Raw genomic sequence first — 23,234 nt, forward strand, 5'->3', positions numbered from 1 at the left:
CTGAATTGAACGCAGACCCGACAACACTCACCCAGCGGCTGCCAGCGAGACTCGCGCAGGCGCAAACCACTACAAGGACACCAGTGGCGCATGCGCAGGACGGAGAAACTGCATGAGCCACGCGTGCGCAGGCGGCTGTGTTGCGCATGCGCAGGCGGCGGCTGCTCTGCCCCGTGACGGTAGGTTACAGGAAGGGGAATTATTTATTTATTTTTCAGTAACGGAAGTCGGGATGAATTTCGGCCCTCCGTGCTCGCCGTAGTGTGGCCTGTACTAAGTCCCTCTCTGCGCGGGGGGGGGCGGGTCCTCGCCCGGCCCGTTCCCTCTCGCCCCGGCCGCTGTCGGGGGGAGCCTGGCGGGCGGTGAGTAGTGACCCGGGCCGCCGGGGAGACGGAAGTGCGCGGAGCCGGGCGGCGCGGGGCAGTGGCCGGTGATGGCAGCGCGGTGAGGAGGGAGCGGGACAGGGACTGGCAGCGGCGGGGCCGGCGGTCTTCGCACTCGCGCCCCTGCTGCCGGCGGAGGGGCCCGCGCGGGGTCCTCCAGCTCCGCTCGGCCCGGCCGCTTTTCCTTTTGCCTGGGAGTGGCGGGTGCCTCGGAGCGGGGCTCCCGCCTACGGGAGGAGCAGCCCGGGCGGCCGGATGCCGCTTTCCCGGTAGGGGAGGCCGCTGCGCCGCATCTCCGCGCCTCGGGCCTAGTCGGGAAGTTTTGTTTGGACTCCTGCTTTCCTCTCTGGAGCCTGTGAAGCACTTCAGCCTAGGGGCAGGCTTGCGGCTTAGCTGACCTTGGGCACGACCAGAAAAGGGGCTGCCTGAAGCTGGTGTTCTGTGGCACCTTTTTGTTTAGATGTACCCAGAGAGGGTGGGTGGCAGCCACAACCCTCTGCCTCCTGCCTGGCCACGGGAGCAGGTAGAGCCAACTGGGAATGCTTCAGTGGATTGTATTTGTACAATAAGTGCTTAGGCAGCGCTTCCCCAACTTGATTTTCCTCAGCATGACCCCATGCATGGCCCCTTGCTCCCAACCCACGGTCCCCCACCCCCATGGTCCCATTTGGAGTTATGACCCACAGTTTGGGAACTGCTGTGTTAGGGATCCTTAGTGGGCTTGTAGACAGAGCCAAGGTTTCTGTTTAAGCCTTATCTGAAAGCATCCCCATGTTTTCTAGTGTAACTATGTTACATAGAGACTAGTTATTAACTCCCTTTTATTTTTTGCAGAAGACAAGCTTTACTAGAGTATGTGTTTGTATATATTGTTATTAGGATTAACCTTTTTTTGTAATATTCTAATATTATAAAAACCTAAGACGAGCTATTGGCTAGTATACTTGTAAAGTTCTTCCTCTAATTACTTGCAACTTGTGTCCCTTTTTTGGCACCTTGTGTTACTGTCATGTAGAAAATACAGTATTCCTGGATTCCTGAAGCTATTTTTCTTTGACTCTATTAACGTATGTAATAGAAATGTAGTGGTTAGAATGTTTCTAAGTACTAATAGATCGTTTCTATTTTTTGATTAAAAACAATAATTAACACTAAATGCATGCTTTTTTCCTGTGTATACTTAGGAAAGCACTTTGATGTCACTGCCAGGTTGTGACATAACACGAATATGAAGAGAGAGGTAGTAATAAAATTAGTTCATGCTCAAGAAAGTTCATGCATCTCTGATTTGGTTAGCCAGTAGAGTGCATCTCTACCCTGCCTTCTGCATTCACATGGAGGCCATGGATGTTACTGATTTTACTCTTCAGCCTGGATTTATGCTTTTGTAGGAAGAAGGCTTTTTGATTCCTGAACTGAGAGAACTTAGTTTCAGTTTCTTCTTTAATCTTTTAGTGAAAGATTCGTAATGGTCTGAAACATGGAGTTTTATGTTTCTTCCAAACACTTCAGGCTTTATATCCCAATGTAACTTGATGTTCTCCATGAAAATGTCAAGCTCCTTTTATGAATCAAACTTTCTCCTATTGCAGAGTTGTATGGACTACTACTTAAATAACTTGGTTGTTTGTTCAAAACTTGCTGGTTTAAATGACTTGCATTTTTGTTCTTGGTGTGAGAAGACGAACACGAATGCTCTGCCTGTCTTCTCTAAATAATTTGTATGTATTTCTTAAGTTCCTTCTTTGTTTTCTCTTCAGTATGAATCTTTTTTTCTGATCTGAGACCTATGGAATGCTGGATTTTATCTATGGAGTCTAGTACAAGTGGATCTCTCACTCTTAGATATGGTGCTTAGTAGGGTTAGTAGGCAAATAGGCTTCGCTGCCAAACGTAACTTTACCAGAGCCTTGAGGCCTAGAAATCTAACCTAGTCACATTTTGAAAAACAACAATCAGTGTCTTAGTGGTTTTGAGAGAACCCTTTCCCCAACTCAGTTTCATTTTGACATTGTATAAAATGGGGCTGTCCAACACCCTACCCCACCCCCATTCCCTCTCCCAGCTGCATTCCCCTGGGATTCCTTCTGCCTGTGCAGCAAGGGGAGAACTGAGTTACTTGTGCTGCCCATGCAGTGAAGGAAACCTGGGTTGCTCAAGCTGCCTGCATAGCAACTGTGAGCTCTTGAGTCCCAGTATACAGTTCCTCTTTAAGTGTAGACAGCCTGGCTCTTTGCACATACAGTGTCTGCCTGCTGCCTTGGCCCCAGGAGCAGAGGCAGAAACTGGAGGAGGGAAGAAAAACATGGGGGCCCTGGCTGTCAGCAGCAGATTCTATTGGAGGGGGAGAGAAGGGGTGAGTGGCAGCTGGGCAAGAGCTTGGGGGCTGCATGTTAGCCCATCAGAGGCTAGATGTGGGCTGTGGACTGGCATTGGGACAGCCCTGGTATAAGTTAGATAGTTACTATATAACTAACCAATTGCCTGTCAAGCATGATTGGGGGTATGGGTCTGGGATGGAGTTCTGCCACCTAACACCCCATGCTGCTGCTGTTCTGCCTCATGCAGGGAGCGGGGTGGGGGAGCTGAGGCCAGTGCTACTGACCCCAGCTCCTGCACCCTTTGTTGGGTCCTCAGTGCAGCTTCAGGATCATGGTGGTATTCCCCTATGCTTGGAGCACTCTGGTTGGCTGTTTCTGTCAGCCAGTCATGGTGTGAAATAGTCAGACAGACCAGACAGACACTTAAGCATTTATAGTATTAGAATTCACGTGACCTAGGAACCCTTCGGTCATCTTTGTGAGATCACCGTAGAAACATAATATGTCAAGTAGGAGGCATCAGAACTGTATTATTTGCAGAGCTAAGGCACCTTAACCCATTGAAGACAGGATTTGCAAACTAGCCAAGAGTACTTACAGCCATAGGGAAGAGCCACGTGGAATCTGTAAGATGCTCCAGCTCTTGGCTGCTACTTTGAGTTAAAAGGGCTTTGCTGCTTTGATCAGCTGTGAAGGACTGCTGATGAACTCCAGGTAAGTGGAAGAGCAAAGCCTTTTTGAAGTAAAAGCCACAGCAACTAGATGAGTGTCTTATACTTAATCTGGTAACCTGTTGTGAACCACCTGGATGCAAATAGGAGTTTTTCTATATTGGTTTCCGTCATAGACAGCTGCAGAATATGTTCACGGGATAGTAACTAGCTAGATGATGCAGACAGATGTTATTTGTAGTGTGTAGTCAAGTGTGTTAACACATGTTCGGCAAATTCCCAAACGTAGCTGGGCAAATATCCCTTGTAGACAAAATAGTTGACCAGTTTTCATAAGTAACCTTCTCACCCTGTGAGAGAGGAGGCTATTTTTCTTACAAACAATACAGTGAAGGTCTCCTAGATAGCATTTTCAGTCATTCGTTTGAGGCTTCAGTGGTCTGAAACCCAAATGCTTTACTTTAGAATCATAATATATAATAAAGGATAGCCTTTTGTGAAGCCAGTGAGCTGGCACTGTTCTCTGAATTAAGCACATTGGTGTATGTAGGAATTCTTGCTCTAGCATGGGACTTAACAGTGCAGTTTTGCAGTATACATGCCAGAATCTAACTCTGTGCACCTGAATAGGCTTTATTCTTTTTAGTCCTTTTTATGCAGAGTTTATAACTATTAGACAACCTTGTATACACAGGTAGTGTCAATATGAAGAACTCAGAATTGGATGGACTGTGGTGTGGCTCCTGCCAAAAAATAGGTAAATTCTGGTCCTCCCTTCTTTTCTTATTCCTCCTTCGCTTTCTCCTAGAGCTCCAAATTCTGCAGAGAACTGAGTCATGTATCGTCTTATCCTTTAATGTGAATTGGGTGCGTCTACACAAGATGCTTAATACCCATTGGACTTATTCTGCTGCACATTAGCATGGCTGGCAAAAATGTGTTAATACACAGGAGATTAGTCCAGTGGACTAAGCATCACACAAAGCGTTATTTGCACAAATGCGCAGTACCGATTACAGTACATCAAATACTTTAGCTGCTGTTACAGGTACTAAACTTAATGTGCTGTAATTACAGCACATTAATGAACATCTAGAAATGCCCATTGACTGTTTTGACCAGTCCTTGAAGATGTTAACCCATCAGGGACTGGATATGGCTTGTGAACTGCTAGTTAGACAGCCCTGGTATAGAAAATAGAGGCAGTTGCTATGTAATTCATGTGACCTAGGAATCCCTCAAAGTGAAGAGTTCCTAACTCTTAAAGACATGAAAATGAGGTAATTGAAGTACAGCAAGAAGTGTTAGGCACACAATTCATCTTATAGACCAAAATGGGTAGGTAGATAAAGGCTGCTTACAGATGTTAAAAAAATAAATAAAAAGGCACTTTAAATTCAGTGTACTCCTGCACCAAGCCTTTCACATGCCAGGAAGAGGCATTGTATTAGTTGGAACTAGCTCTTCCAGTGTCTGTGTAGATCAGGGGCTTTAGTGGGGCTTTTATGGCACTTTTATCTAATAGCTGATTGAATCAGCTTTATATAAAAGCACCAAAAAGCCCTGCTGAAGTGCCTGATCTATACAGACATTGTGGAGCTGGGTCAGATTAATGCACTGCTGCTTCTGGTAAAGTGTGGGGTTTATTGGTGGGGGAGTTGTTTGTTTGTTTGTTCGTTTTAAATGTCTGTAATCAGCCGCATAGTGCAAGCTTTTGTGAGCTGAAGCTCACTTCATCTAACTGGATTAGTCTGTAAGGTGTATATCTACCCTGTCTTCTGCTTAACTTCAAACTAACTGGGCTAACTGTCTCTACCTGATCTATCTATCTGAGCTGACAAACATTGTCATCTCAGTCCTAACAGCGAGAATTTGCCCAAATTACCATCCAGTGGTAGGAACTGTGTGTCAGGGTTTGAAAAGCACAAGCCAAAATCATTGATCAGAAAGGATATGGGCAAAGAAGGTTAGTCCTGTAATTGTTTATGCAAGGCTTCTTTCCATTCTTCTGATACGTTTATTTTTTCTACCAGATGCAAGATGTAAACCAGTTGGACTGCTGCTGTGATTTATTTAATACAGCATTTTTTGTCAGTTGATATTTTTTAAGCCATGGATCTTTGTTTTGCTTGGAATCAACCTTTTCTCTCTCTAGCATTTCTAATTCCAAGTACTTATAGCCCTGGAGGAGTAGTCTTTTGTTTTGTTTTTTGGCAGACAAAAATATGAAACTGTTTCATCATCAGGGCAAAGAACAGACAGTTAGAGCTTTGTTCCTGATACATTTCCATGGTGTATTTTGGTGGTCTGGGTTGGATATAGGACAGATACAAGGCATAAATGCTGTGTCTTGACTGTATGGTCCATTATAGGTTATGGTGATGTACTTGCACATAAGATGCTGTAAGATGTTTGAGGCATGAGCTATCTTTTATTTACGAAGTATGTAATGTAAGATTTGTTTGCTGTGATTTGGTAGAGCTACCAGTCTGTCATCTGGGGGATCTCTTAACTTTAGTTTTCATAAACTAGGACCATTTGCAATCTTGAGGTTACAGTAATTATTGAATTGAATCTTTGAATGCAATCGAGTATGCTTTAGGCACAATATCACTACAGGGTACCTGATCAGTCCTTTAAAAAGAACTTCAAGATTGGTGTTGAGAGAGAAATCACTATATGCTTCTTGAAAGATTAACTAGGTGGATGAGATTCTGCTGTTTAACTTCTAAAAATCCTTGAAGTTAGCTTTTTATCATTGTCTCTTAATTCTGTTTCAAATTGAGACTAACACTTTATTTTTTTTATTTTTCTACAGATTAACACTAAAGCCCCACAATGTCCCTGAAACCACGAGTAGTGGATTTTGATGAAACATGGAATAAACTTCTAACAACAATTAAAGCTGTTGTTATGTTGGATTACGTTGAAAGAGCAACATGGAATGACCGTTTCTCGTATCCTTTAAAAAGCTGACTTAATGGTTTCACATGTGAATGTAATTAGTACAAGATGGACCTGGCATTATCCAGCAGTTTTGTAGGCCTGATCCAAAGTTTACTGAAACTAACAGTAGACTCCATGGGCTTGGTTCAGGACAGCGAAAGAAGCTTTGTTTTGTACAAATTGCACTTATGTGTTTTTTGCCCGTGTTTGTTTTGTAGAAGTGAAAATAACAAAACCTGGCTTTTTTTCAACTTAGTTTTAGCAAGAGAAATCGTAGTATATCTGACTCTGTCCCCTTCATACAGGCATCTGTTCTGTTCTTAAGCTGACTTTTAACAAATTTTGATTACTCTTGTGGTTAAAATATTCTACAACCTGTTCTTAAACAACTAAACACCCTGATGGAACTAAGAACTGACTATAGTACACTGAAGTAGATGAGTGGCTTTTTTTTGCTCCAAGTATCTTTGGTAGCACTTAATTACAATCCTTAATACTTAAATTGCTGTCTTGACTACTGATCCCCACTTTAGGGTGAGGGAACTCACTTTATTGAAAACTTTCCTGCCATTACATGCTTATTATTTTACAACAACCAGTGAAAAAATTTTTTCCCTTAAACATAGCTTCTGATATTTGTTCGTTTCTTTAGTTCCCCTTTTACAACATAGAACTGGTACATTTGAGAGAGTTGTGGAAATAGTGCTTAAAGTAAGCTTTTTCATTATGCTTTAAGTGCAACCTGCTTAATATCTTGTCTTCTGAAGGGTTCACCTCTGCCCATTAATGCACTTGTTAACGAGTCCATGCATTAAAACATAGCTATGTGATGGGGGAGGAAATGGGTGAATTTATACTGTTGCCTTGGGTATTTGCAAGCAATCTGAGTTTTTCTGACAAGTAGTCATTTTATTTATTTATTGTATTTTACTTTACTTTATCAGCCTGTCCCAGCTGTGTGGATAGGATCAAGTTAGACAAGCTTTTAAATGCAAGGCATTCTTCCTTGGGTCCAGAGAACCAAGCACACAGCAGTTAAGAACAGTAACATTCACTGTGCTTGCTACCTTCTTCAGACTTGAGAAAGAATGTCTTGCATTTGGAAACTTGTCTAACTATCCTAGCTACAAAGTTGGTATCTGTTACTAGACCACCTTAACCCTTGTATCTCAATCTCTGGACCATCATGGCTACAACATTACTTTAACACAGAGGTTTTCAAACATTTGAGCTAAGCCCCACCTTGAATTTTGTATGTACCCCGCCCTCCTCCAACCGAGACATACCAAATATACTTTCATAAGCTTAAGAGACTAACAAAACTTAAATTACCTAATTAAAATGCCTACACCTATAAGTTTCAAATTCACAGATACTGTACTTACTACTTAATGTGAAAGGTGTGCCTATTTCTCTGCAGGCAGTTGATCAATTTGTGGAGAGATTTTTTGAAACTGACACTGAGGTTGTCCTCTACTTCCAGTCTTGAATGGTACTTTTAACTTATGCAGTATCTGTGTGAAGTGCTGTATGGCTGTAGCAGAAATAACCAGAAATGAATAGGATCAGGAAACTCAGAGCCCAGAGAGCACTACCCAACAGGCTCCATAAATTTTTATGAGAGCCTGTGCAGTGGGCTGTTGTTTTCCAACCCTACAGGTCGTTATTCCACTTAATCTGTTCTCCAGAGAAGTGTTTCTCCCAACAGTGAGGGAAATCTCTACCCCACACGGCCATACATAAGTGATTCCTGTTATAATGAGCAGCTGAGCTGGGGCAGCCATGTGTTGATTCATGAGCTTGCTCTGGCCTCTCAGCACTTCTACCAGGCAGTTTTTTCAAAGGAAAATAATTTATCTCATTTGCTGTGGAGCTAAGCTCTGAGTGCATTGTGTGGGCTGGGTTTGCTTGGGGATGGGGGTGCTCCTTTTTGCAACGTATTTTAATTGCCCTTTATCCTGAAGCTTTGTTCTGCTCCTTGCAGAAAGGATGCAGAACACGCAGCTCCCATGGCAAAGCCAAGTACTTCTCTCCGTTGGGAGACTCGTGTGCCCAGTTTGTATGCTGGTGCTGCTCCGGCCAGCCTGGAACCATGTTCTTGTTATGATGATGATGATAATAGTAAAATATGCCTTGCACAAGGTGCCCCTCCAGGGTTCCTTCACACCCTGCCAGGGGGGCATGCCCCACAGTTTGAAAACCACTGCTGTAACACTACCCATTTTAACACAAGTCACCCAATGGGCATTCAATGACTTTTTAAAAATTGTTGGCTAATTTTTTATGTGCAGCTGGTGTCACAGCTTTTTAAAAAGTTTTGAAGAAAACATTGAATACTTCTGTTCACAGAATGGCATTTGCTTTGAAAGCTAGTTTTAAAAGTGCTTTTGTACATTGTACAACTGCAAACGTTTTGCATATCTAAACTTTAATGTGTTTTGGAATAAGACATTTTAAAACTAGTATGGACTTTAGTTACTAGGTACTTTATCCTTATTCTACTTGCTTTTTAAAATAGGTGCATCATTTCCTCACTCTGTCTCCGTTTTATTCACATATTTTTGCCTTCTAATAGACATTGTAATGTAGAGAGTTGAAATACAGGACTAGTTTTTTAAAACTTGGATGATAAATGCATTCAGAATTTAGTTTATTTTTCTTTTATGGTGTAATTCAGCTGAGTGTTTTTATTACCTATTTTAATATAAACTTATGACCTGCAGTAGTGGTAAGCAAAAGAGAAATAGCTTTTAAATGTGGTATAGTGTACTGAATATAAAGTTAGTTCAATAACTACATTGCTACAGAAGAAGTAAGTGCTGTGATTCTTGCCTAAGTAGTTTCTTTATATGCAGTGTTGCAGCAGTTGAGACTGGTTAGGTAGCCAACTGCTCTTTATGGGCAAGTCTCCCTTCTGTTGTTAATTGTTCTACCTGCTCTAAGAGACATAGGTTGGTTGGTTGGTTTTTAATTTCTGGTTTATAATTTCTTTTTCATTAATTGAAAATAGTTTGAACAATAATATTTTTGTTGAAATTCTTCCTATCTGTAAAGCTGTATAATGTCAATGTGCTTGGAACACTGACAACGTAGTGGTAAGATTATGTTTCAACTGCTCTTTTCCAGCAGATATGTCACTTTATTTAAAGGATGACTCCTTTAACTGCCTTTTGACCTTCAGACTTCCTCTTTAGAAACAAAGTGTTTCTAATGTTTCTTTCGCTGTGAAATGTTATCATAGAAATGCTGCTGTGTAGGTCTTCAAAGCTTGTTACTGTAAAGTAGCTGTTGTGGATATCATCTATTTAATTTATAAAACCAGTGTATCGAAGAATTAGAGGCAAAGTTGTGGTGGTGTTTTTTTAACAACAGTTCAGATGTTACCTATATGTTCATCAGGTGTGATTAGACTTATTTTTTAAAGCTGTGTTTGCAATGGTAGAATCAAGATGATTAACTGTATGGAATTTTAGGGTGTTTTTTCCCCCCTTAAAGTTCCGGTCAGAGGATTCATATTGCATTTCTTGAATTCTAGAAAATCACTACCCAAAGCTACATAGTGGTTTCTTCCATCAGCCAAATTGACTTACGGATGCCAGAAAAAAGGATGTTGCAAATAACTTGTTCCAAGCTAGAATGAAATGCCACCAGAAGCTCCTGCTCCCCTTCCTGACACTTCGCGAAGGATTCTGCCCCAGACTATAATTCTGAAAGTCTGTATTAAATGATATTTTTTTCCTATTTGGGTTAAATTCTGGCTTAAATGTGTAGTTATACTAGCACAATATGGACCCTTGGCATTTATCATCGTACCCTTGCCCCTCAAACTTCAATCTTTATGTTGGAATGTGTTCTCTTACTGGGGAGTTGCAGTGGACTTTTCTCCCTTTCTCCCAGGAGCTCTCCAGAATTGCTTCTCTCTGATGGTGAGCATCAGTTTGAAGACCATTGCTAGTGTGCTTATTTTAATTTGACACTTTTTACCTCTGATGCAAATAATTTAGGAGCAGAAATGGCATTTCCCGCCCCCCTCCTCCCCCCCCCATCATTTTAATGGAAATATTTATCCACCCTTTCTATGTCGTCTTCATCTAAAGGCAGATTAATTTACCACAGCTGGCTCTGCCATTTCAAGTGGCAGTTGCTGGAACAGTTGTGTGACTTGGTGTTCTCTCTGCTCTTGCCTTCAGGGCTCTTCTGTGTGACGATGCATGTCTGTTGTACCTCAGCTTATTTGACCTTGGCCAACTGTCACAGTTGGGTGTGAAATGAAAGGACATCTGGCTTTCACTGTTCAAGATGAAGCCTCTTTCATGCAAGGACTTATTTCCACTTCCTGAAAGTTCAGGGTACATAGACTTCAAGGAAATGGTCAAGTTCTGCCATATGTTTATGAAGCAAAGTAGAAGAAATAAATAATGACTCATCACTCAGGCATAACTTACTAAGTTTTCCTTCCCAACTTCTGGGAGTTAATGTGTCTGTGAATTATCTACATTTTTACTGTGAGTCTACGGACGGCAGATGTTTTCTTTAGATGGATTTCTGCTGGTAATACGTGTCTTCTGCTTCACATGAAAATGAGTGAGCTCAGCTTTTGCCAAAAAGGAAGGGCCCCGTTCATGGGCAGATATAGGATTTTGAAAAGGGGGTGCAGATTGTGTGGTCTGTTGCATACAATACAACATCTTTTTTTGTCCAGATAAAAAAAAAAATAGACTCATTACTAGAAGTATATTAATTCCACACACTTGGGTCAGTTTTTTTCATTTAAAATTACAAACAGTCTGCAGGGCTGTGAAATAGGAGCTACATGACCATGAGCAGCTAACGCAACAGAACCGCAGAGGAAAATAACTTTATTAGCGGAATACCAAGACCTCTGAAAAGGACAGGTGATCATTAACACTTGTAGAACAAAGGAATCGGGAAGGTTATAATGAGCCATGAAGTCAAGCAACTCCCTCACTGCTACTTGCTTTAGAAAGGCTGCCAGTGCCTGACAACTTGTTTTTAAACTTTGGGTGGACCAGGGATCAGAGGGGTGCAGCCAAAAAGGCCCCCGTGAAGCCCACAATATATACAGATGCTGAGTGAACTGGGTCCACCTAACACAATGCCTTTTCTGAACATGTGCTTCACGGGGCAGCAGGGACGACACGCTGAGCTGAAAGTAAAGCTCTGTTTTGGGGTTTGTTTGGGGTTTTTCCATGTTTGTAAGCAGCCTGTATTTGCCCTCTTTCAAGACTTCTCCCAATCGCCATGAGTTTTCAAAGATAATAGCCACTTTGTTTTTGATCACTTTTTTTCAAAAATCATTGCAGACATACTTTTTATGGACAAAAGTGAGAAGTTGCAGTTAGCCATCTCTCACATGCTTTATTATTATTATTTTTTTTTTTACCTTGGATCAGGCTCAGACTTCACAAAGCTACTAATTGCTCTAGACTGGTACAAGTAGTATGGAGTAGCTGACAGAGAACTAATACCTGCCACTATTCCAATCTCTGTATTTAGTCCAACCTTATTTTTTTAAATTCATCTCACCCTATCCAGAAAAGACTCAAGGCAGCTTACAAAACTTTAAAGTTCTAACCTGCCCCACCCATTGCTGCTACCCTCTCTATGACCACAGGAGAGCAAGCCCTCTAGCCCACCCAGCTGTGCTTCCCAATCTGTATTTACTTCTAGGTATAGAGAATCTTTTTCTACTCCCCTGCACTCCACCCACTCCTCCTTTCTTGGCTCACACTCAGGGAAGATTCCCCCCACCATAGAAGGCCTGTGGCTGTCACTTAAAGCATAAATCCTTCCTCCTCCCCCCAGCAAGCACATTGCATTCAAAATAATTGTAATGGCAAAATAATGGAAGGATCCTCTGCTGCCCTCAAAGGATCACAGTTTGACAATTTCCCTTTGTCAGTGCGCACCAGAGAGGCCTGTTGGCTGTACAGTGCAGTAGATTGGCCAGATTCTTTTTCCTGAGTTTGGGTGGCCAGATTGTACTTACCCTGAGCCATATCCAAAGTACACCAACTGCCTTTGCCAGGAAAAAAAAAATGTTATTCTATCATCTCCACTTTTCTGACTTGGCTAAAACTAGAATCTGAGCTAGGTTCACATACTTGGAACTTAAACTTCAGTAAAAAGCTAAGATATCCTCTCTCCTTAGAAAAGGCTTTATTTGGGTTAAACCTGTGTGAAGCGGCTAATATTCGATTTGCATTCAGCCTATTCGGAGGACAGTGGATCGATTCAGTGGTTCGAATCACTATCCCAAATCAATCTGGCCGAATTTAATTTGGAGATTTGGCCACCTGTTCTCCCAAACAAAAAACAAAAAAAACTCAGCACTCACCAGCTGCTGCCAGGGAGGAGGGCAATCCCTGCTGCCCCACACTGCACGGGGGCCTCTGCCATGAGCCCCCATTCCCTGCCCGCTCTCCTGGCCCCAGCTCCCAGCTCTTTTTAAAAAAACAAACAAAACACTCACCAATAAAACCAAAACAAACCCCACTCACTGCCTGCTGCCAGGTAGGGAGTGATCCCTGCTGTGTGGGGGGGGCTCTGCCATGAACCCCCCCATCCCTACCCACTCTCCCAGCCCCACCCCCTGTGGCTGGCCTGCCTGCCCCAGGTCTTAAAAAAAAAAAAAAAAAAAAGCCCCACAGTTACCAGCTCCTGCCAGGTGGGGTGTGATTCCCGCTGCCCCCACTGTCCCATGCTGTATGGGGGGCTCTTTCACAAGCTCCCAGAAGCAGGAGCTGGTGAGTGCAGGGCTTTTTTCTTAAAGAGCTGGGAGCTGGAGTAGCCCACATAACTAGATTCTTAAACAAATCTCAAATTTGCAAGGTCTCAGAACAGTCAGTAGCTTGGTTATTTACCTGGTTGTCCCTATGAAACTTTGTTGTGAAAACACCGCAGTATAAATAAAATTATACTGTCAAATTTCTAATGTAATACTTCATTTCTTTGTGTAGTGAGGAAAATCTTTCCTTAGATAAGATGTGTATTGATTACTTCATATATGGTTAGATATATAGCTGTTGCTTTTCTTTGGGGGGTAGTTGCAAACTATTTCAGCTTTTCTTTCACTTGCAAATGTGTGTAGGATAAGAAACTTTTCCTGAAAACGTTGATGTTTTTAATGATGTGAAGTGAGCTATCAACTGTAACTGTTTCATAGTAGTTTGGTGTCAGAAGGGACCTGAATAGATCATTTAGTTTAACCCCTTGCCACTGATTGAAGCACCTGCTGGGATCACAAGACCCCAGACAGGTGTCATCCAACCTCTTTTTGAATTTACCCAAGGTAGGAGCGAGGACCACTTCCCTAGGAAGTTGGGTCCAGATCCTAGCCACCCTAACAGTGAAATAGTGCCTCCTAATCTCTGACCTGAACCTATTCTCCAGCAGCTTCTGGCCATCGTTCCTTGTCACCCCAGGTGCTCCTGGGGGGAATAGGATCCTTCCTACTTGCTGATGATCTCCACTAATGTGTTTGTAGGCAGCCACCAAACCCCCCCTCAGTCTCCGCTTGCTGAGGATGAACAGGTTCAGGTCCTTCAGCCTCTCCTCATAGGGCCTGCCCTGTTGCCCTCCAACCTAGTTGCCAGGGAGGAGGGCCCTCCTCTGAACCCTCTCCAGGCTGGCCACATCGTTCTTAAAGTGCGGTGCCCAGAACTGGACGCAGTACTCCAATTGAGGCCGGACCAATGTTGCGTAGAGGGGGAGTATCGCCTCTCTGGACAGGCTTGAGATGCATCTTTGGATGCATAACGAGGTGCGCTTGGCTTTGATGGCTGCGGTCTAGCATTGGCGGCTCATGTTCATCTTGGCGTTAATAATGACTCGAAGATCCCTTTCTGTCTCTGCTCACAAGGGGGGAGCTCCCCAGCCAATGTATGTATGTATGCCAATGCACCCTGCATTTATCTACATTGAAGCCCATCCTATTACCATCTGCCCACTTCTGTAGTCTGTCTAAATCTAATTGCAGCCTCTTTCTCCCTTTGAGCGTGCCTACCTCTCCCCACATCTTGGTGTCATCAGCATACTTGGACAACGTGTTTTCCACCCCCTTGTCCAAGTCGCTGATGAAGGTGTTGAACAGTGTAGGCGCCAGGACCGAGCCCTGGGGGACCCCATTATTTGCATCCCACCAGGTTGAGTATGACCTGTCCACCACCACGCTCTGGGTATGCCCTATCAGCCAATTTTTGACACATCCAACTGTGTAGGCATCAATGCCACAGTCACTCAATTTATTAATGAGAATGGGGTGAGAGACGGTGTCAAAGGCCTTTTTGAAGTCCAGAAAGACTACATCGGTGGCAACACCATCATCCAGGGATTTAGTTACCTGGCCATAAAAAGCCATCAGGTTGTTCTGGCAGGACCTGCCTTTGATGAACCCATGTTGATTTCCCTTGGGCATGATCTCCCTTGCTGGGCCCTCACAGATGTGCTCCTTGATAATTTTTTCAAGGATTTTCCCCAAGACTGATGTGAGGCTTATGGGCCTATAGTTTCCTGGGTCCTCCTTTCTCCCTTTCTTATAGATGGGGACCACATTAGCTAGTTTCCAATCTCTGGGCACCTGACAGGTGGACCCGATCACTCATACAGCTGGGTCAAGGGCACAGCAATCATCCCTGCCAGCTCTCTCAACACCCGTGGGTGGAGGGCATCAGGGCCCACAGATTTAAAACCATCCAGCCCTTCCAGAAGATCCCTAACTACTTCTGTGCAGACCCAAGGCCTCGCAGTGCTATCCTCAAGATTGCCCCTACCTGTGGTGGGAGAGCTGTCCTGTTCCCTGTCCAAGAAAACAGAGGCAAAGAACTTGTTAAAGATTTCAGCTTTCTCATCTGGTGTAGCCACAAGATTACCATTAGAGTCTGACAGGGGCCCTACGTTACCCTAGTGCCTGCGTCTTACTCCCAGTGTATTTGAAGAAGTACTTTTTGTTGTCCTTAATCCTGGTCACTAGCCTGAGCTCCACCCCCGCCTTGGCCTTCCTAATAGCCCTCCTACACTCATGGGCCAAGGAGGAGTATTCCTCCTTGGTGATAGCCCCTGTCTTCCAGCGGGTGTACGCCTCCCTTTTGGCCCTCAGGCATTCTCAAATGCCTTTGCTGAACCGTGGGGGTGTCAGAGCGCTCTTACCCCCTTCTTTCTCTTGGGGCTGTCACACTCTGAGCCTGGCGGATCGTCCCCTTAAGGTACAACCATCCCTCATGGATTCCCATATCCTCTACCTTTTGGGCCCTCAGTGCTTCCCCCACCGATCTTTTAAGTTTGTTAAAGTTGGCCCTTTTGAAGTCAGAGGCTTTAGTTTTGGTATAAGCCCTCAACACCCTGCGCTGGATGGTGAATTTCAGCAGGCGATGATGACTGTCACCCAGGTGGTCAAGGACCTGCAGTCCCCTCACCAGGTCATCCCCAGTGGCGAAGACCAGGGCCAGCAAGGCATCTCCCCTAGTGGGGCTCTGCACCTCCTGGATAAGGTGGAAGTCCTGTATTACAGCTGGGAACCTACATGAATGGTCAGACCTGGCTGACTGCTTCCAGCAGATACCTGGGTAGTTTAGGTTCCCCATGATGACTGACATCCCTAGATCCAACTGCCTTCATAAGCTGTACTGAGAAATCCTGGTCCAACTCAACCCCTTGGCAGGGTGGTCTGTAGTAGATACCCATCATAAGATCCCTTTCGCTTTGCCCCCTTGAAGTTTGACCCATAGTGCCTCTACCTGACCTTCCTGTGCCCCAAGGCTAATTTTTGATGATGTGAGTTGCTCTTTGACATGAGGGCAACCCCCCCCCTGCTTTTCCTCCCAGTCCTGTCCCTTTTATATAGTGTGTATCCCTGAATGTTGTTCTTGATTGCAACACCTAAAGTTGTTGGCAGAGGTCCCAGCCAACCCGCTTGCAAGATGGCAAGGATTGTGTTGCCCTACCTTGGGCCAGCTGTTTTCAGGGTCCTTGCTAAGCTCGTCTATTTTGTTTCATGCTTAAGAAAATACCTCACCTGGATGCTTTGACTCCTGATGGTGCAGTTCTCAGCAAGTGATCCCATCATTCTAACTATTTAATCCATCATAGTGAGCTGCAGGTCATCTTTAGGAAGGGATGGAAGCTTTCCCAGTAGGGTTTGGACTTCATCAGGGATCAGCTTCACATCCCATTAGATGTAATGAGTTGAAACAACATGTAAGGGAAAAACAACATATGATGGAGCTTTGTGGCTGGATGTAGTGCCAAAGCTCCGACAGGCATTGGCAAGGGAGCAGAAGAGCTTCCGATATGGGCAGTGGAAAGCAAGCAGTCAGAACAGAAATGATGCTGAGTAGCAGAAGTAGAAAGGGGAGTGTTCAAATGGAGACTAAGAGTCAATATCTTTTCACATAGAAAAGTTAAAGGCCCTAGGTATTACTGTAAGCAATGAAGGAAGCTTTAAAGGGCTGTTAGATGTTGGGTAATCAGCAATAAGAAAATGCCAATCAGACTAAAAGTCAGCTTGAGCCAAGCAGCTGACTTCACAGTGAGGTGGGAACAGCAGCCATGAAGATGACAACACCTGGATTTCTACACTGGTTAATTACATAACCATTCTGGAATGTATTATGGTTTATCAAAATGAATCTTCATGACCTGTTGGTTTTGGGGACTTTTTTTGAAGTGCTAAGTACCTAAAATCTTATTGAAATGATTATATTTTTTCTTTGCCAGAGTGATGAGTTGTTTAAAAAAATTAAACATGCTCAAAAATCTCTGTCTTTTCAACTGTTACAGGACCTTTTAATAATGTTTTGCTTGATAGGATTTTGTAAACACATATGTTATCGTATTTCTTTCTTAGTGTGCTGGTGACAATTTACTGAGTTCATAAAAATGGGCTTGCTTGTTTCCTTACGACATTTTGCCATTAGTAAAGCTAATATCTAAAACCTTGAAAATAAAATATATTAAACAGTAATAAAGGGTACAAATTTTCAAAAGTTCTGACTTTCTAAATATTCTTAGTGACTTCAATATTTGTTATTGAAAACTGTATTTTTTTTAAAAATCATTTGTGTCTAAAGGTATACGTTGACTCCTAACTTTAGCCAAGTTTCTTTTAAGGGTTGTTTAGTTCTTATTGTTCCAAGAAGTTGCATTAAGTCAAGGGCGAGTGACAGCAAACCTGGCAACACAGCAAAATAAAAGAGAACAAATTTTCTGTCTAAAATATATTATTTTATGTTTTACTTTTAAAAGAAATCCTTCAGTATAACTTCAGACTTTCAGCACCTGAAATTTGTTAAATGTGAGAACTTACAAACCTTGACTTCAAACCCAGAGACATTTATGCTTTGTGTGTGGCATATCCTGAACCTCTTGGAGAGAGACTTTATACCGAAACTAAAATTTTTTTGGAAAATCATGTACACCTTTTGCACAAGGTAACTTTATGTATTCAAAAAGTTAAGTGCATCTTGGCACCGTATATAAAAGATTCTGCAAGTTCTGTATAGTTGATTATAGATTTCAAGATTCAAAGTGTATATTTTTGTATGTTTCCTGTTTGGCAAAAGAGCGTTTTACACGCTCTTATGTTTGGGTTAAATGCTTATAACCAAAATATTGTAGTATTTAAAACTCAGTATAGTTTATTATCATCCTCCTTTTAGCCAGCAAAATGTAAATTACCCAAAATCAATGTTTCAAAAGAATCTTCTATTGCTCTCTCTTATATTTTACTGAAGATTACTGTTTCCAAAGACAGGGGACAAGAAGAAAAAAAGAAAGAACCAAATCATAAATATACACGGGAAAGTTCTAACTAGCAAAGCAGTTACCAAAGTATCTGTTGTCCAGTATTTAAGAATTCACATTGTAAATATATGCAAATAGAGTGTGTTTCAGTACTGCTGGTTCTGGGTCAGACTATCTTAATGAGTACAGAAAAATATATATATTTGTAGTTGTGGGCATTTTCATTCCTGCTTGGTAGGTCTATCTGGATTTTGCTTAGGTAAATGCTGAATAGCTATGTAGCTACAAAATGATAGAGTGCTAATGAAGTAAAGATTAAACAGAAGAGCAAGTGAGGCAGGAACATAGAACGAATGGGAGAAAGAAGACAGGACTAGGAAGGAGTAACATCTTTGCTCTGGTCCACAAGGGACTGATGAAAGTTAGATAAAATTGCTTCAAAATTTGCCTGAGTCTCGTCTCCAAAACATTACTAACATTTCATTGTTTTATAGCAGTGGTAAACTTTTTTAAATCCCTTTAAGTTTTTCTATTTTTCAAGTTTGTTTGGTATTCAGCATTCCTAATGTATCAGTGAAATTAAAGGTCTTCATGCCATTTCCAATGAGGCTTCCCTTCCTTTGAAGGGTTTGTTGAACAGTTGCAAGTAATAATGGTTTAGAACAGGACCATCCAATTTACTGTCCTTAGGCTTTGAGCAAGGTGCTGGTTTCCCCCCGTTGCTGAGGTGGCTGTGGCTAGTGCCTTTGGAGTCTCCAGTTAACCTTACCCCCTTGCTCCTCTCACTTCTGTAGAGGTGAGAGGTGTACAGCAAGGGGCTTGCATGCTGTTGGCCACGATAGCTCATAAGTTAGACAGCTGTGTTTTAAGGAAGAGTAAAAGAAAGATACTTGATGATTCGCTTAGCACCTGTCAGTTACCAGCAGTCATAGATCTAGGGATATGACTTCAGTCTCAGGATATCTGAGTGTTGTGTTTAATAGCCCCTGATGGACTTACCCTCTATAAATTTGACTAGTCATTCCTTGAATCTAGTTATACTATAGGCCTCCAAATCATTGGGTGGCACTGAATTCTACAAGTTAATTATGCAAATGCAATATTGCCACTGATTCAATACTGACTATTTTGTCTTGTCTCGTGTTATGCATTTGTTTAGAGCTATTAGTGCTATGGTTATAGGTAATAATTGAAGCCATATGAATGAAAAATCTGTGTTCGTACTTGCATTATTGTAGATGGCCCTCTCCCTAACAATATTCCAATATAATGACTGCCTTATCAGAAATTCATAGTTTCTCAGCTTGTTTTCTGTAGAAAGCCACAGAAGAGGAACCCATCTACACAGCAGCAGAAAAGGCATGCTATTGAATAGTGCATGCTGTTTAATAGTCTTGCTTAGTCTTTACCTTGATTGTAACTATATAAAGACAGATTGAGACAATCTATAAAACTTCTGGCTTTTGGAAATTAGTAGAGTAAAATTGCTTAGTATAGCCTATCAAACTTAATAAGGTACTGAATATGCATTTGTACACTCTTTTCTATTATGTTTTAAAGTAAGCACATGTAATATGCTGTGTTTTTTCCCTTCGTAGAGAGTTTTGGACTCTGAAGAACAAGTACTGGTTATGTATCATAGATACTGGGAAGAATATAGTCAAGGAGCAGACTACATGGACTGTTTATACAGGTAAACTTTTTGCTTATAGCTCTTAAGGTGCATAAAACTCACTATAATTAACAATGTAGTAATTGGAACACAGTTGACTGAAGGATATTATTAAAGTTAAAATATTTTATGGGATTGTGGAGTCTTTTGCCATTGGTTAGAATATGGTTCAGGTTAATGGCAAGTGTCGTCATCCCATAATGAAATGGTTTGTGTCTCAATTTAGTGTTTCAGGCAGTGGCTCCCAAAGTATGGGCCTTTAATATTTTCAGAGCAGTTGCTAGTGACCTGCCAAAAGTTTTTTAGCCAAGTCTTGATGTAGTTACATACTCTTCTCTGTGACCTTCCATTAAGGATGGGGAGCCATATATGTATTTCACTAATGACATTCTTTGCATGTGAGAACTGTTTGGGTGGCTGGTTTTTGGGTTTGTTTGGTTTTTTCCTAATCTGTGTTTATGCACCCTCCATTCTTGCTGAGTCTGGCATATATACTCTCCAGTGGATGCGAGCTGAGATTCATTGAATATCAGTGTTCCTTCCCATAACCAAGACGGTGATGGTGGTCTCAGTTGCCCATTGGTTTGCTGATATCGTCTTCTAGCTAGTCTCTAAGGTGTTACCTGCCCCCTGCCTGACTTCAGACTAACATAGCTAAACCCATGTTTGTGATCTTACTGGATGAATTTAGTGTATTCAAGACTTATTCAGAAGGATACTGAAAGCCCTTCACAGCCCACTGGAAGCATACAAGATAAACACAAACTCATGGATGCTTCTTATACAGAAAACCTGGAAGACTAGAAATGCTTGCTAAGGAGGCTCTATGCAAACCTTTCAGAACATTTTGGCATACACCAAAATCATTTTTATTGCCTGTGAGAGAGCTGAGAGGAAGTTCCAGCAAGAGGGTTTGGATATCTATCAGTATCAAACTCCTGGATTTCTGGTTGTGCAAAGTATTCAGGAAAGATTGTAGCAGCAGGGTCATTTAAGAACACTTTTGTAGAGTGACTCAAAGAAGTTAGACCTTCCTGGTCAAAAATTCTTCTAACCACCAAGTACTGATGTGTGAGTAGCCAGTTATCAAGGACTACTCTCAAAATACAGTTAGGATAAAGGTTTCTAATGTGGCAGATTAAACTATCAAGAAAACATCAGAAAGTTGAGGTCTCTGGGTTAGGGCTCATTTTAGGTAGTATTGGGCTTGGTAGCAAGGACTAGATCTCCCATTCTAGTGAGAACGTATTCCTGACTCCAGATACCTTTCCAAATACTGTGCTATCCTGAAGAGAAATGGAAGTGAGAGGCAGCACCATTTCTACAAAGGCCACAAACTGCTTAATAGCAAAGACCTTCAACATCCCTGAAAATGAGTCTGACTGGACTGCCTCTGGAAAGTAAAGAAAGGGGTTTGACAAATCATTCTTTATTATTTTCTGGAACTCTGAATTAGAATAACTATGAAACAGTTATAAACCATTTTTCCTCCTTCTAATATCTGGGTATTTAGAAATAAGCATTTTATAAGCTTACTACATACATTTCTTACTAGTTTCAGTGAAACTTCTACAGGTAGAAAGAAGATTTCAGAATAGAGCCCATAAAATAAATTTGAGTTTGTGAAAAATGCAACGCAGGTTAACTTAGTAAATTAACACATTAAATGCTGTAAGCTTTAGTCAATGTGTTTCTGTAATGCTATTGAAATATACTTGGAATAATTCTAAATTTATATTCAAACTTCTGAGTAAAATATGTGAAGAGAGAGTTGTCAATCTGCAGAATTTGTTCTGTTATGTGGAAGAATTGCAGCTATTTTCCTTCTGATGTTAGCTTGTACAGATACAAGTGTATGTAATCTACTTCTATTTGCATGCCTTTTTACAGTACATTCAAAATATATCTAGAGTTCCTGTTTATTTCTGCTCCATAATTTAAAAATTAGGTAGACAAGGTTCTTTGGTATCTAAACCAAAGGTTCTCAGATATCCAAAAAAAGATACCAGGTTAACCCAAAGAACCTTGTCTGTCTGTGTCCTTAGACCAACATGGCTACAACCTACACCCTTGTAAAAATTAATTTTCATTAATCTTAAACGAAACTTAAACTTTTCATGGTCCCTATCAAACATTCGTTTTTCAGTCACATTCTTTGGAAACTATAAACTTCTGTTTTTACTCATACTTTGTTTTCTGTCAGTTGTAACTTTTATATAGAGGATTTCTCTGTATTTTACATTTTACATATGGCAGAAAAGAAGGTTTTAAGAGAATGATCCATTTCAGCTGGTTATTCTAGAATCAGAAGATATACAAGTTCTGTCCCAGAGAGATCTGTGCTGAAAATGTAAAGTTGACAAGAAGAAATACAGATCTTGAATAAAATTCTGGTTGTTTAAAAATCTCTCAGCTGAAGCTGATAATTATAATTCTGCCAATATAAACAAAGAACAATGTTGAACATTTTTCATACACAGTGAAAGGCTGGGGCTAACGGGGCTTAGTCCGCTCAGACACAGGCAGCCCAGGAGCAGGCTCTGGGCAGCTGCAGTAGGGGACAGGGTTTGCACAGGGATAAGCAGCTGGAGTCTGCAGGCGGCCAGGAACTCAGCCCAGCCCTGCCGTGTGGAGCAGTGCCCAGCAAGTAAATGTGTGGACAGGAAGGGGTGTTGGGGAGGGAAAGGGCATGGGGGGGTACAGATTGAGGCCCCTGCAGGGGGTGGTGAACGGAGCCCTAAGGCAGGTCATGGGACATTCACTGCCTGGGCAGCTGATGCAGAGGGGCTCCCGCTGCTGCCCGCACCCCTGGGGCAGGAATGGGATATGTGCCCCCGGATCTGTGCGCAGGGTGGAGGTGGGCTGCTGCTGTGGGCTGTGCTCTACACCTTGCTGCTAGTACCCCAGCAGCTGTGCAGTGCCATGTGCCTCCCACCACTAGGCAGGCAGACAGCTAGCGCACAGGAGCCACGTGGCATTGTGTTGCTATCAGGGCACCGGCCACAGGGTGCAGACCCCAGCCCACCTCTGCCCTACTTGCAGACCCAGGGGACACATGTCCCCTGTGCCTGCCCCAGAGGAGCGCGCAGTGGCAGGAGCCTCCCCGCGCCCCTGCATGAGCCTCCCGGGTTCCAAGCATCCCACACCCTGCCCCTGCCTCTCTCTTTGCCCCACCTCCTCCTTCACTCTGGGGTCTCGCACTCCACCTTCTGCCACTCGTTTCCCACACCCCCATCTGCCCCTTTTCCCCCTAACAAACCACTTCTCCCTCTCTCTTCTCCTTACCTTTGCTCTGCCCTGGAAACTCCATCTCTGCTGCAGCCTGGGACCCAAAGCATGGCTCCTGCCCCACTCTATAGTAGGGGTGCAGAGCTGGCACTGTTGTTCCAGACCAGCCTGTACCAGCAGTGGGAACCTCAGGCTGCAGGTGGCAGAAGCAGGTTGGAGAGGAGTGGGTGAGCAGGGGAAGGGGGATTTGGGG

General features: G+C 42.7%; 1 protein-coding gene across 2 annotated transcripts in view; it reads left to right on the plus strand.

Annotated features, from left to right (window-relative positions):
- Window positions 1–219: 219 nt before the first annotated feature.
- The window catches only part of CUL2 (cullin 2), an 89,926-nt gene continuing 66,911 nt past the window's right edge, over window positions 220–23,234 (plus strand). Inside the window, exons 1-4 of one of the 2 annotated variants that reach the window (XR_002100202.1) lie at window positions 220–362; window positions 6,194–6,332; window positions 17,666–17,768; window positions 19,680–19,774. Coding sequence is in view for 1 of the 2 variants with exons in the window: in XM_019530974.1 (XP_019386519.1) it covers window positions 6,214–6,332; window positions 17,666–17,768; window positions 19,680–19,774 (317 nt within the window). In the remaining variant the exon portion in view is untranslated. The remainder of the gene's footprint in view (window positions 363–6,193; window positions 6,333–17,665; window positions 17,769–19,679; window positions 19,775–23,234) is intronic. The other variant, XM_019530974.1, reaches the window with a different exon arrangement.

Source organism: Crocodylus porosus, unplaced genomic scaffold, assembly GCF_001723895.1.
Source record: "Crocodylus porosus isolate Cpor-Errol unplaced genomic scaffold, CroPor_comp1, whole genome shotgun sequence".
NCBI lineage: Eukaryota > Metazoa > Chordata > Crocodylia > Crocodylidae > Crocodylus > Crocodylus porosus.